The sequence below is a fragment of the Macaca nemestrina genome, chromosome 14 (assembly GCF_043159975.1).
Source record: "Macaca nemestrina isolate mMacNem1 chromosome 14, mMacNem.hap1, whole genome shotgun sequence".
Classification (NCBI taxonomy): domain Eukaryota; kingdom Metazoa; phylum Chordata; class Mammalia; order Primates; family Cercopithecidae; genus Macaca; species Macaca nemestrina.
The window spans coordinates 16,398,435-16,412,785 of record NC_092138.1 but is presented as its reverse complement, the minus strand read 5'-3'; the positions used below and the strand labels follow the sequence as shown (position 1 = coordinate 16,412,785).

The window sequence follows — 14,351 nt, the reverse complement described above, 5'->3', positions numbered from 1 at the left end:
GTGTCTCCAGATATTATCAAATGTCCTCAAGGAAGAAAATCATCCCCAGTTGCGTACCACAGGTCTAATTTAATGCTTAAGCATTCATACATGGATTCCCTACTTTGTGCAGCACAAGGACAGCATCGAGTCTCTCAGCTGACCACCTTACTTTCAACACTTTTGCCCGCCACTGCACAGCCTCTCCTACAAGAGCAATATCAGGAAAAACCAATGAATCTTAACGTCAGCGCAAACTAGTGGAGGTAATGCTATGTGAAGAGGGGACAAGAGAGAAAGGTGCAGGGCATTTTCCAAACAGCCAAGAGAAATGATGGTGGGATTTTATACCCTTAATGCAATCAATGATCGCAGAGCCAATTCTACCCTTCAAATGCAGTTCTGTGTCTTCTTGGTCAAAAATTAGACCATTTGCACAGTGGCAAGAGGCAGGGCAAACAGGCCAGCCTGCCCCTGTGGTTCAGTCTGTCCAGAATTCTACCTGTTTACAGAGACCACTGCTTATACATCAATCAGGCGATTGGGTTTAAAGTGTAGCACAGGCATAGAAAGAGAGAGCAATGGCTTCCCAGACATTTTTTCCCAAGGTTTAATGAGGAAAAAAGAGTTCAAGAAAATGAATGAAAAGGCTTCTGTGAACCACTTGAATCATTTCATCGCCTTCAAATAAAAAAAATCGACTTTGGTGGGAGAAAACCAGATGTCCCCTGAACCACTGAAGGAGCTTCTAAACACTGCCTTTTTCATCCACAAAAACAGTAAAACAAAAAAACGTTTGGCTCTCACTTAATGAAGCAGCGTGCTGATGAAAGCTGACAAGAGGAAGGCGAGTGTGCGGCTGGGACACTGGGCGTCTTTGTCTCCGAGGTGTGTGGGGCTGGCTGCTCCTGCCCATGCAGCGCAGAGAGGCCTGGCCCCAAACCTGACAGCGCTAAATGGAGCATGCAGCATTCCTACCCCAACCAGAGCCCACCCGACAGCGGCCTACCATGGGGGAGCGCCCGTAGGCCACCACGGCGGCCGCGGCAGCTGCGGCGCTCATCTGGGGTGACATGTTGTGTAAACTGGCATAGGCAGCGCCTGGGCTGGTCAGCTCGCCGTTCATGCCAGCGTGGGGGACCATCCCAAAAGGAGCAGGGTATGGACCAGGAACTGCCAGGGGTGTCCTCAAGCCAGCTGCTGAAAAGAAACACAAGCCACACATCACTCAACTGACCCACTCCATCAAACCTGACCAGCAAGTCTGGCCTCGTCATTTGTTAGTGTCACTCACAGGGAGAGAGAAAGAGGGAAGGCTTCTGGGGGAGGGGGGGGAAATCACCTCCAATTTTTATACACTGGATCCCTCCTTCCCCAGAGTGGAATTCATCTCCAGGAAAGAGAAGACTCCAGGGGAAGCACAACCCACACATTTTCTTATTCGTGTAAGTAGCGGCACCGGAAGCCAGGGGAATTAAGCGTATTACCATACCCAATTTACAGAGGGCAAACCAAGGCACAGACACCAAGTGTTTACCTGACTTAATCTCAAAAGAAGATTTTCTCGATAAAATCCAAGATTTCTCTTTCAGTCCGAACTTTCCATTCCCTGGTACCAATTCCAAATGAAAACCCAATCCTGGATTTACGTAAACCAAAGCACGGGTTTAGGAGGAAGATTCTGTTGCCTGTTTTCCTTTGGGCCCAGGCTGTTGCTTTTTTCCTTTCCCACCGGGGGATGTCAGGTTGCAAATTATGAGTTTTTTAAGGGCTGGAGTCACAGGGAAACCCTCCTAATTTCTACTGAAGGAAAGACCACTGATTCCTGAAGCCTCCCCTGGCAGAAAACCAACCAACTATAGTCTGCAAGGAGCGCGGTTGGGCCGGCCAAACCACTGTTTCAGCCAATATTAGCAAAGTCAGACGCACAATGCTAGTTAGGTAGGGAGGCTTGTGTTCAAAATAATTATCAGAAACTTTACTGAAGTCCCTAGGATTTGAATTATTTAAAAATAAAAGAAGGCTGGGCAAGGTGGCTCACGCCTGTAATCCCAGCACTTTGGGAGGCAGAGGCGGGCAGATCACCTGAGGTCAGGAGTTCGAGTCCAGCCTGGCCAACACGTTGAAACCCTGTCTCTACTAAAAATATAAAAATTAGCCAGGCGTGGTGGCAGGCTAATTTTTAAGCCCAGCTCTTTGGGAGGCTGAAGCAAGAGAATCGCTTGAACCCAGGAGGCAGAGGTTGCAGTGAGCTGAGATCACGCCATTACACTCCAGCCTGGGGGAACAAGAGCGAGACTTCGTCTCAAAGAAAAAAAAAAAGAAAAGCTGAATGTAAACAGTTGGAGACTGAACAGAGTGCAGCTGCTGAAACCCAAGGACAAACATCTGTTTCTTATCGTGGCTTTTTCAGAGATAGGAAGGAGGGTGGCCCTAAGTACATTTCATATTTGTAGGGCAATTGCATCACAACATTAACAGACAGCAAATCAAGCTGGGAATGGGAGAAACCAAACAAAGCACAACAAGAGGCGATGCTCTACCCGCTTGGTTAACGAGGGGGTCTATGGCTGGAGGCTTGCCGAGGCCTGGACGGAGGCCTGGAGTGGCGCTGGTGCCCGGCGTTGGCATGTCGCTCCGAGGCGTTGGTGTGCTGGATTTCAGAACAGGCGTGCTGGCTTTTTCATGCTGGTGTCATTAAACAAATTAAATGAGTATTATTTTTAATCCAAGCCATATTACACAATTTATCACAACAGCAGCTGGGACACTGGGCACCTTCTAGCTACTCCCTCAGCCAATTTTCATAAATCCACACAATGTTGACAGCATTAACTTGTGAGAGAGAAATGTTGACCTTTCCTCTTCCTGCCAGAATTAAAACTCGAGCTAGAGACACAGAACATGATCACACTTCTTCCTCCGCAGATTTTATTTTAAAAGTATTTTCCATTGGGCTGTGGACTTTGGGTCGATGCCAAGTTAGAAAGATGACCACCCAGAGAATCTTTCCCAGGCACTCAGAAACACATGCCCCGGCCGCCAAGAAAGTCCAAGGAAGACCCCTTTTTGAGTGTCCTTTTTAGGTAGCCCTGGGGTTGAGACAAATGGTGAGAGAGAGTGGGGCCAATATCTCAGAGACAAAAGCCCCAGGGCTAGCCTTACCAATATGCCTAAAAAGAACAACGCTTTGGAGTTAAGTGCCACTGCCCACTTGCCTACATAACCGAAGTGGACCCATCAGTGCAGAGCAGAGACTGAACACCAGTGAGGGGCCTTTCAGAGTCCAGATGGTAACGGGGTTACAGGGCACCTTCTCTGGCTTTTCAACCTTTCATGTGCTTTACAACACAGTCCAAGAACCAATACAGTGTGGCAAAGAGCACAGGCTGAAGAGAGATCTTTCTGACCTTGGATCATGAGCCACAGCTGTGTGGCCTTAAGTTATTCATTCTCTGCAACCGGTAAAACGAGATAATGCCTACAGGGACCAGGTAAGGATTAACTGCAGGGTTGTTATGAAATGTTATTGTTAAAAGATGACGCAGTCTACCAAGTTTGATTGAATGAATGACCACCAGTGGGTTCTGATGCACCAGTTCCTGGCTTCCCCTGGGGCCTCCTTTGTGCATCACTGATCTGACGAGCTCCATAACATTGGGGCATGCTCTATGACATGCCCCGGTATGACGGATCGGTCTACCAGGTAAATGGTCAGCCTAAGAAAATGAAGACTTAAGAATCTCGGAAGTTTGAGGCCAGGTGTGGTGGCTCACACCTGTAATCCCAGCACTTTGGGAGGCCGAGGCAGGCAGATTGCCTGAGGTCAGGAGTTCAAGATGAGCATGGCCAACATGAAACCCTGTAACAAGCCGAGATTGCACCACCACTGCACTCCAGCCTGGGTGACAGAGTGAGACTCCATCTCAAAAAAAAAAGGAAGAAGAAGAAGGCGGCAATGAACATGGATGCGTGTACACCCTCTCTAATGCGTGGTGGTACCAGGCGTGGTGATGGGCACCTGTAATCCCAGCTACTGGGGAAGCTGAAGCAGGAGAATTGGTTGAACCTGGGAGGCGGAGGTTGCAGCGTGCCGAGATCACACCACCACACTCCAGCCCGGAAAACAGAGTGAGATTCTGTCTCGGAAAAAAAAAAAAAAAAAATCTCAGAAGTTTGAACCATTTGTCAACTGGGAAGTTTCAGAGAGCTGTGTGGCAAGGACATATCCCCCAAGTAAGAAGGCAATGAGGCCGGGAGTGGTGGCTCACCCGTGTAATCCCAGCACTTTGGGAGGCCCAAGTGGGTGGATCACCAGGTCAGGAGTTTGAAACCAGCCTGACCAAACGGCGAAACCCCATCTCTACTAAAAATACAAAAAAAAAAAAAAAAATAGCTGGGCATGGTGGCGCGTGCCTGTAATCCCAGCTACTCAGGAGGCTGAGGCAGGAGAATCGCTTGAACCCAGGAGGCAGGAGTTGCAGTGAGTCGAGATTGCACCACTGCACTCCAGCCTGGGTGACAGAGTGAGACTCTGTCTCAAAAAAGAAGCAGAAGGCGGTAATGAACACGGATGCGTGTACACCCTCCCTAATCGTGGTCAAAAAGAGATGACTGAGAGGGGGAAAAGTAAACCCTGAATGATGACAAAGAACAGAAGGATGAGTTTCACTAGTAAACTCTTCAAAATACAACCCTCAAGCAGCAAAACCCCTACATTTCCAATACTTCAGGGTCCGCCAGTCCACAATGAAACATACACGGCCAAACAGGCAAGTGTCAGTTTTCTTTACCTACCAAGCTCATTTCTTTGGATTTCAAAGAAGTGGAACTTGCCGAGGAGGCCGTGGAAGCTGGGCTGCTAGAAGCATCCTTCTTTAGCAGGCGGTTTTTGTCGATTCCATTTTCCCGGGGCGAGTGGGCAGGGCTTGCTCGCGGAGAGGAAGGGTCCTCAACGAGCATAATCAAAAGTTTTCGTGATTTAGCTTGTAACAGACCGACCTTTCCCTTTCCACACTCATTCTCTAAATTTAAGGACAGTGCTGAAAGTCCTTCGGGTTGGGGGTGTACAAGGTGACCAACACCATGTTATAACGAGCAACATGGTCTCCACAAACATACCCGCAAACATGCCATAAAAAACAACCCCACAGTCATATCCCTCCTTGTGCCTCAGGCTTAAGAACTTTGCCTAGAGGGCATTGGAAGGAAAGGGGAGCCAGACATCCAACTTAGGCATTCAAAATATCTGCAGAAATATCTTTTTTTTAAAGGAAATAAAACTTTATGTCAGTTAGACCATTATTGCTCCATACATGAGCAACCATTAACTTCTTAATGCAAAAAGTTGCAAGAGGTCCCCCGCACTGAGGGGCTCTACTTCCTTCATTCACTGTTAGATTATTTTCATAACATTATTCAAATCATTCTGAAGACAAACTTTGATGAAAAGAATGGTTACCTCATTAGACACATCCACAACTAAGTTGTCATCGCTTTTGTCACCATCACTGTCCTGGAAGAAAGAAACATTAACGCCATTTACTAAAAGCTAAGAATGGGTTTGGGGCACAGTTAGATTTCTTTCTATAGTTCTTAGTAGCAGACAGACAAAAAAACTACCTGGGACAGGCCTGAAGGCTCTCTATCAGTTTGTCAGCCCTAGTAATTATTATCATCTTCCCCCTCTTCTCATCTGACCTGGGGCTATGCAAAGCTTCAGGCAGGAATTCTGTAGCAGTAGCAAACCAACTATCCAATCACAACTTGTTTACAGGTGATGGCAAGTTGCAAATACTTGGCAGGTTGTAAGTGCTCAGTAAATGGTTGCAACAGCTGAATTTCTCTTGAGGGCTGAAATCTCTAATTTAAAATATGCATACCCTTATATCAGAGTCTTTCCATATGATTTCAAGGTAAAGCATTTTCCCATGGGATTACTAGTTAATGCAAAAAAAACAAAAAACAAAAAACAAAAAACAAAACGAATCCAGCAAAGCTAGCCAGTGGATGGAATAAGCAAACAAAACCCAATCTTTTTCTCTTAAGTAACAAAAAATTAAAAATTAACCTTTTTTGCAATCAGCTTGAAGTATTTTTGGAAAGATAATAGATGGCAATATTTGAAAGGCACTGGCATTCTGCAGTAAGGCTCTCATTGTCCCTTCATAAAGCTACAGTATTTACTAATCAGGGGAAATTCCAAGGTAGCACTGGGTTTGGAAAATATTCGGAAAAGCTGTTCAGCCGGGCATGGCGGCTCACGCCTGTAATCCCAGCACTTTGGGAGGCCAATGCGGGCAGGCAGACCACTTGAGGCCAGGAGTTCAAGACCAGCCTGGCCAACATGGTGAAACCCTGTCTCTACTAAAAATACAAAAATTAGCCGGGCGTGGTGGCGCATGCCTGCAGTCACAGCTATTCAGGCGGCTGAGGCACAAGAATCGTTTGAACCCAGGAAGTGTAGGTTGCAGTGAGCTGAGATCATGCCGCTGCACTCTGGCCTGGCCAACAAAGCAAGACTGTCTCAAAAAAAATAAATAAAATAAAGCCTGTTCAATTTAATGATGTGGGCCGGATGCAGTGGTTCATGCTTATAATCCCAGCACTTTGGGAGGCTGAGGCGGGTGGATCACAAGGTCAGGAGCTTGAGACCAGCCCGACCAACATGGTGAAACCCCGTCTCTACTAAAAACACAAAAATTAGCTGGGTGTAGTGGTGTGCACCTGTAATCTCAGCTACTCAGGAGGTTGAGGCAGGAGAAATCGCTTGAACCTGGGACACGGAGGTTGCAGTGAGCCGAGACTGTGCCACTGCACTCCAGCCTGGGTGACAAGAGCAAGACTCCATCTCAAAATAAAAAAAACAACAAAAAACAAAAAAACAATTCAATGATGCGATCACCCCCTCCATCAAGTTTGAGGCAGGCTGAAAAAGTCTACTTTCTTAGCCAAAATGTCTCATGTCCTTTACAGCAGAGTAATACATTATACAATGTAGGTATATGGAAAAAGCAGGACATCTCAATGGGTTTGAATTCTTGGAAAGGAAGAGGTCCCGAATTTATGATCTAAACAATGCTTGTACTGATACTGTTGTCAATGAAGAATATAGAAATAATATCTGAAAAGTTATTAGTACAAACAAGTGCAAATATTATCCACATTGGCCTTCTGAAGTAGGCCCACAAATCTAGGCTGGAAAGTTTACCCTCAACTCTAAATTCAAGTCTTACATGATCTGTTTCCTAATCATACACAGAGCACTACATGTGGGAGACCCAATTTATTTTCTTCAATAGTGTGTTACAAGATATATTTTAGCCATGGTTACAGGGCACCATGCAATTCACCAGTAACAATTCAAATTACAACCAATGAGGAAGCCTGGGTAATCCTAAATAACAGTCTACTGAAATAAATATTTTCATACAATAAAGAACAAAACTAATACTAACGAAAATCTGTTTTCTCTTGGTAAAGCCCACAGCAAAGCACAAATGTTTCCAGGTATTAAGGGTGGTGGTGGTGAAAAAATATAAACTAAAAGAGTTTATCTTCTACAAAGAAAATTATAAAAATGGCTAATTTAGTACACAGACGGAACTAGCAAAAATAGCGAACAATTCCTTTATTACAATGGAACTCTGAAGTGAGTTTACTGTAATTTAAATCTTAGCTTTGTACTGGACCCTTCTGCAAAGGGTACTGCAAAGGACAGTACATGTCTGTCATTGGTGATCTAAGATCTGAGGACTTTGTCTCAGACTCTCCAACATACTCTCCACACACGGTCCCTAACCACTATCCAACCAGACAAACCTAGTACACGCAGGTTACAAAACTACCATGCCAAGCTTTATGGATTCTAGAGCACTCATTACTAAATAACTTACTATACACAACAGCCTCATGAAGGGCAATTCAGAATTCTACATCGGCAAATATCTGCATGTCATAAACCTTCCAACTTGCTTCGTAACATCAGAATTCTACCTTAGCAAATATCTGCATGTCATAAACCTTCCAACTTGCGTAGTAACACTGAATGTCACAATGAAAGTACATGCATGGGACATCGGCTCTGGGCAACAGACAAGGGGAGAATGATATGTGCTAAAAAGTGTTGGGTTAGGATGGGGAGAACCAACCGCTTTGTTTTTTAGTATGTTATTAAAGCATGGTGCAAAGTGCGAACCAAATAGAGGATCTCTGGTAAAATAATCGAATACTGGAGCTGGGTTTGGGCATCTTAGCATAGTGTCAAAGAGCAGAGATACTAGAGCTGGCTCCAGCAAATCACTGGGATGTTATAAGAGTTAAATGAAATAATCCATGTAAAAATCACAAGGTACCTGGCACTAACTCCAGGTGGTGCTCAAAAAGATGTTACCTATCATCAGCTATAGGCTTGGGCAAGCCAGCAGCAGACACTATCGTCTATCTAGTGTTTAGAACTCCACATAGCCTGCACAGTTGACGCCTCTTCCTCCAAGGGCATCAGGGACGTAGCCCCAATTCAGCAACTCTGCTTTCATACTGTTCCTGAGAATGCATCCATCCTGAAACAGACACTCGGGGACACACAGGCAACTCCAAGTCATACATCGGCTGCAATGTTTATAACCCTGAGACCAGAGCCAATGGCCATCTGGCTCGGTTTGGTTTCCTTTTGAATGTGGTTTTAGCTGGATCTGTGACAAGAGTCCCCACTCCATCAACCAGTAGAGTGATCTCATCTACAGAGTTTAAACAAGATGCCTCTGGGATTTCTTCCATTTTCACCATGAACTTAGTTCACTAGAACGCTCACTGTGGAAAACGTTGAGCTCTGTCTTGAGAAGTAGTATGAGCCTGTATCATCAGAACAGCATCCACAAAGCTTCTGTGACACTACAATTTTTACTCTATTTTAGCAGGAGTGGCTACTAAATTCACAGAGTCCAGGACAAAATGAAAAATGCAGAGACCTTATTCAAAAATTGAGAATGTAAAGATAGTGAGATCTGAGCATTACACCAAGAGAGGGCAGGGGCTGGGGGGACTCCTAAGAACAGCAGGGCCCTGAGCAACCACAGCGCACAAAGCCAGCCCTGCATTTTCATATTCCCTTTTGAGTAACAAAGGCAGGAAGTCCAAAGCGTAACACTGAGCCCGGCAGAAGCATAATTTACTGCCCCAAAGGGAAATAATATCCTACAATGTAAGAACCTCTCCTCTTTATGTTATTATTTTTAAGGACATGGAATTATCACTAAGATCTTAAGAGTATACTTGGATACTCACTTAGGTGAGCAGTAAGCAAACAAATGCTATTTCAAGTCCTTTAATTACTTACATAGTGGCTGGAGTCCTTATCATCCACCTTCCTTTTCTTGATGTCATTGGAAAATTCAGGCCCATTTCTGCGTTTATCTGTGCCTCTTAGACTGTCTGGGACCAGAAGGGAATTACTCTGCAAGACAAAAAAATTAATCAAAGATTTCTTCCCAAGCCTCTTTGTACACATGAAAACCCAACCTCGATGTGAGAACTATTTTTGAAAGGCGATACCTACACAGCCTTTCATTCCATTTAATTCATCTCATCTAAAGACTCTGATGGCAAACGTATCTACAGGTTTACACACTTAAAAAGGAGACCCTGACTTTGCAATTAAACCATCCAAAGCTAGGTGGATTCTTCAGGCCTCCTTGGAAATGTGCTTCTGTTCTATTTACTGTCGGAGAAATAGGAGCTTACTGTGTTGTATGTGGATGTGTTTTTATTCTTTCCCACTGCGACTTCCTGGTCAGGAATGCAAATGGCCTATGCGCAAATCTTGAGATTACTCTATTAGACATATTCTTTAACTGTAAGAGTCAATGTGTACCACTCTAAAAAGGCACAAAGGAAGCGGTGGGATTAACAGCATGGTTTCCTAAAAGGCAAATCACATTTTCCACAGCAACAATGAAGGAACTCTTTTGAATTCTTTTAATTTATTGTTGAAAATAAGACTTGGTGTTCCTCGCCAATAGCGCTGAAATTTAAGACCCAAGGGGGGAATTTCGGCCAGTGAATCTTCAATAGCAAGGCCAGCTCCCACACACAAAAGCAGGAACAAGGACTAATCTTTTCCACAAACCACACAGGATACTTTCATTCGCATATGCTGAGTAGGAACTGTTGACCCAAAGAAAACAGGCATTTTAGATATTTTGGGGTCACATGACATGATCTGACATCTCTTCAATTCCCATCTCCCCTCGGGCTAAAGCATCAGAACATGTTACAATGAGTTCTTTTAAGTGTGGGATTAGCATATGCAAGGGGGCAATTTGTTCAGTGATGTGTTACTGCCCTGAACAATGTTGAATGAGCTGTGCAAAAACCTCCTTTCACAAAGCCCAGATAACCCCAATCTCTGAAAGATGTTTGAGAACTAAGAGGGCGGTGTCCAGGGCCAACAGACAATTATGTTACCTTTCTCTGCCACAATTTAAAACAGAACGGGCTGGGGGATGCCTTTAAGTTAGACCACATCTAATCGACAGTATACAACAGGAGCAAATACTTTATGGTACCTTTTTAAAAGCCGTGAGTTTCATTCCTAACCAGCCAGAGGTAATCAGCCAGGTGGCCAGCCCTCAAAGCTCCCCCTGAAAACCATGGACCCCACCATGGGAGGGTTGTTCCCAGCTCAACCATATGCAGGAGGAAATCAAAACTGGGGACCAGAAGGCAATCCCAAGCCTCTCGGCCCTCCTCAGGGACCGACTCTAAAGGAGCTGGGCTCTTTTATTCATGACTGTTCAAGCTACACAAATGCCAGGAGGCTTAGATAAAAGCAGCTGGGAGGGACCAATGCAATTCAATATAGAGAAGCTCAAAGTAATATCTTTACCACAGTGTTTGGGGCTGAAAGGTGAGCCGGCTGGATCCCTGAACTAATTACCTAGATAAATGTCCGCTAAAAACTAACCCCTCCAACCCAGACCCACAGCCGACAGGGCTGCAGGAGACCTAACTCTTGCAAAGTGCTAATACGCCCTCTGAAAAGCTGGGCCGGAGCAGCAGCTGCTTGTTCACACATGGGAAACATGTTTAAATACACCTCTCTCTTCTAGTTTATTTCAGCCCCGAGGTCTCCTCCTCCAGACTCTGAGCAGCATCCAGGGCAGGGCTATGTCTTATTCAACTTTAAATCCGCCCAAGTGCCCAGCAAAATGGGGCATAGAGTCGGTGTGTGCTGACCAGTCTCTCCACAGTCTTCCAAGCTCTCCTGCTGTCATCAGCACTGCACGTCCAAGCCACAGGGCCATTCCAAGACAGCTTCTTAATGTCCTTTTTTTTTTTTTTTTTTTTAAACGATGTCAAGTGGTACTGTGAACGTAAAAGTAAACTACACTTCTGTTAGAAACAATACAATTTCTGTTAGAAACAATAACCTTTCTATGACTGGACGTTTGAGACTGTCAAGCTTTGAGGCCTCTGTGTCTATGTGTTCAAAGTTACCACTGTAATTTCCGCTTGAGCAGCTTAAATGAAGCTTATAGTCTGAATAGGTTTTGAAAAGCTCTGAAAGTTCCTCCAAATGTGGTGGACAGGGCTAGTAATTAGCAGCACTGCTTATCCGAAATGGACCCCATTCAACAGCAGACTTCAACAAGTTACAAAACAAGATGCCTCATCATACCTCTGATGCTGTAAAATTGACTCAAAACAAGGCAGCAGAGAGTGTGGGCTGGAAAGGCACAGGAAAGCCACACTCAACCCAGGGATCCCTGGCCCATGCAGCTGCCGGACGCCCGGCCGGCTTTCTACCTAAAGGCTACCCCACCAAAAAGAGACCGCCTCCTTTTACTCTTGTTCCCGTGAACCCAGCTTTCTGTGTATAACTGCCCCTGCCTTCTTCCAGCCCTGATGTTGCTTTCATTGTTGTTCTTGATATGAGCAAATAGTTCCAGCCTAATGAGATTCACTGGCAGCAACAGCAACCATTCTGGTTTTTAAACTACTGCCTGGGGGACCCTTACCTTCATGATTCCCTCACTTGTTCCCAGAAACCCAAAAGTGACTTGGTGGGTACTGCATTTTTTGAGGTATTTTTCCCTCACGCTGTGATTTCTCCTTGTGCACCCCCTACTGTGTGTTGCTTCTGGCTCCAGGGTAGAACACAGTCATTTTGATGGCCATTAAGAGCCACTTTATACATATTTTGAGAATTCAGAGATTAAACCTGGGTATTGACTAAATTGTCATTTTGATCCTCCAAAATTTCGAGTGCTATGTTGTCTGGGTCCTCATCTAACAAATCGAGGCAACATTTATGAGGATACCATTTGCAAAAGAATGAAACAGAGGTTGCTTTGCATTACGCTATTTAAAAATGGTTATGAGGCCGGGGCGGTGGCTCATGCCTGTAATCTCAGCAATTTGGGAGGCCAAGGCGGGCAGATTGCCTGAGGACAGGAGTTCGAGACCAGCCTGGCCAACATGGTGAAACCCCATCTGTACTAAAAAAAAAAAAATTAGCCGGGTGTGGTAGCACACACCTGTAATCCCAGCTACTTAGGAGGCTGCGGCATAAGAATCGCTTGAACCCAGTAGGTGGAGGTTGCAATGAGCAGAGATTGTGCCACTGCACTCCAGCCTGGGTGACAAAGTGAGACTCTACCTCAAAAAAATAATAAAATGAAAAATCAAAAAAAAAAAATAGTCATGCATTCTAAACACAGAAAATAATTAGAAACAAACCTGAGAAGAGGCTAAAGCAACTGTCGAGACATTTTGTTCCTCCTCCTCCTCCTCCTGCTCCTTTAATCTGGAGGACTAGGATGTCCCAAGACAGAGGTAATTTGCCTGGGGTCAAGCGGCTCTGTCCACTACCTGCTGATTCCTATTACAGTCAAAGTGCCTCCTCTCTCAGAAGAGTGATTTTTAAACTCAAGTTTATATACACGGAACACTTGTACCCAAAAACTTATTTGAAATTCAGCCTGGCTCTTTAAACTACTGCACTTAACATTCTAATGTGACATAATACCTGACGCATGGTTTCTCTGACCCACCTCCTAACCAACAGAATGCCTTGCTTTAATCAGGTTAGATGGCTTCCATACCAAAAATAGAAATGTGTAATTTTTAAATGAACATTTTAAAGTCTACTTTAAAATGAACTAGGAATAGTCCCAAATTCCTGCCGTGCCACTCAAAACCCAAAATTAACACTAAAAAAGGCCTCAGCAGAGAGTGACAAAGCAGCCCAGGTACACACAGGCTTCATGGGATGCCAATCACCGCAGGTAATCATCCTACAGACCTATTTGCCACTGTAGACACCTCTTCCTAAGTCTATATTTTGAAAGATTTTAATCTACCAAACAGGATTCATCAAGTAGAATTCATTTTTCAAATATTTATTTGCCAAATAAATACTTAATTGAGAATCAGCTTTTTGATCAACATGAGAACCAGTGTTACCATACTGACTGATATACTCTAATTCCAGCCAAGAAACCCAATGCTTTATTTCACCTTGCAGCTGGTAAAATTTAAATATCTGCCAGGATTTTTAAAGACTGTAAATGTTGGGCAGACTTCTATTACAAGTGTCCCAAGGACTGAGGTTTCTAGACTGCATGTAAGTTTTCCTTTATTTAAAAAAATTTTTTAAGAAATAAACAAAATCTCCTTATTTATGTCTTCTACAGAAACTCAAAATAGGAGTTATACAGCCCACGGAGGACATTACAAACCTGGGCAAATCAGTTGAAAACATACTGTTCAAAACAAACTAAAATTCTAAAACCAAATAATTTTCTGCACCTACGTGTGGCACACACTTACGGGTACAGGGTCAAGTAAAACATAAAGGGAGAAGCATATCTGAGAAGTCTAAAAGAAAAGATCCTCCTAGAATGCTCAGTATCAGATACATAAAGAGGGTTCAAAAATGGGCAGAACTGGCATAACTTTTATATAGAAAGTACATGACATGATTAGATGAGGTGCAAGAACAGAGAAACCATATACTCCACAAGAAGGGACTCTCTCTCTCTCTCTCTCTCTCTCTCTCTCTCTCTCTCTCTCTCACGAAAATCTGGAATTCTGTGAGAATGCCAAATCTCAGAGGGCATCTTCACTGGCAACAAGCAAATTACTACTTATTAATATATGCTTCCTAAGGGTTACATCTAACTTGCACTAATAGGATGACAGAATAGAACGGCTATGACAGCAAAAGAGCTGGTCAGAAGAAATGAGGAATGGCAGATCTTCCGATATTACAGCTTGTGTGCATTCTGAGACAAATTCTGAGCACAATTTCCTAACTGTGGGAACCATGTTTTATTAAACACACACCAGGATCTTTCCCTGCGGTAGCTCCA

The 14,351-nt window shown here is 44.2% G+C and overlaps 1 protein-coding gene across 5 annotated transcripts in view; it reads right to left on the bottom strand.

Annotated features, from left to right (window-relative positions):
* LOC105498736 (TLE family member 1, transcriptional corepressor) overlaps positions 1–14,351 on the bottom strand; it is a 107,959-nt gene that overhangs the window by 28,653 nt on the left and 64,955 nt on the right. For 3 of the 5 annotated variants that reach the window (XM_011771023.3, XM_011771026.3, XM_011771028.3), the window contains 5 exons: positions 9,317–9,433; positions 5,441–5,494; positions 4,777–4,929; positions 2,523–2,667; positions 989–1,179 (listed from right to left, as the gene is read on the bottom strand). In XM_011771023.3, the coding sequence (XP_011769325.1) occupies positions 989–1,179; positions 2,523–2,667; positions 4,777–4,929; positions 5,441–5,494; positions 9,317–9,433 (660 nt within the window). The remainder of the gene's footprint in view (positions 1–988; positions 1,180–2,522; positions 2,668–4,776; positions 4,930–5,440; positions 5,495–9,316; positions 9,434–14,351) is intronic. The other 2 variants (XM_011771025.3, XM_011771029.3) reach the window with 1 other exon arrangement.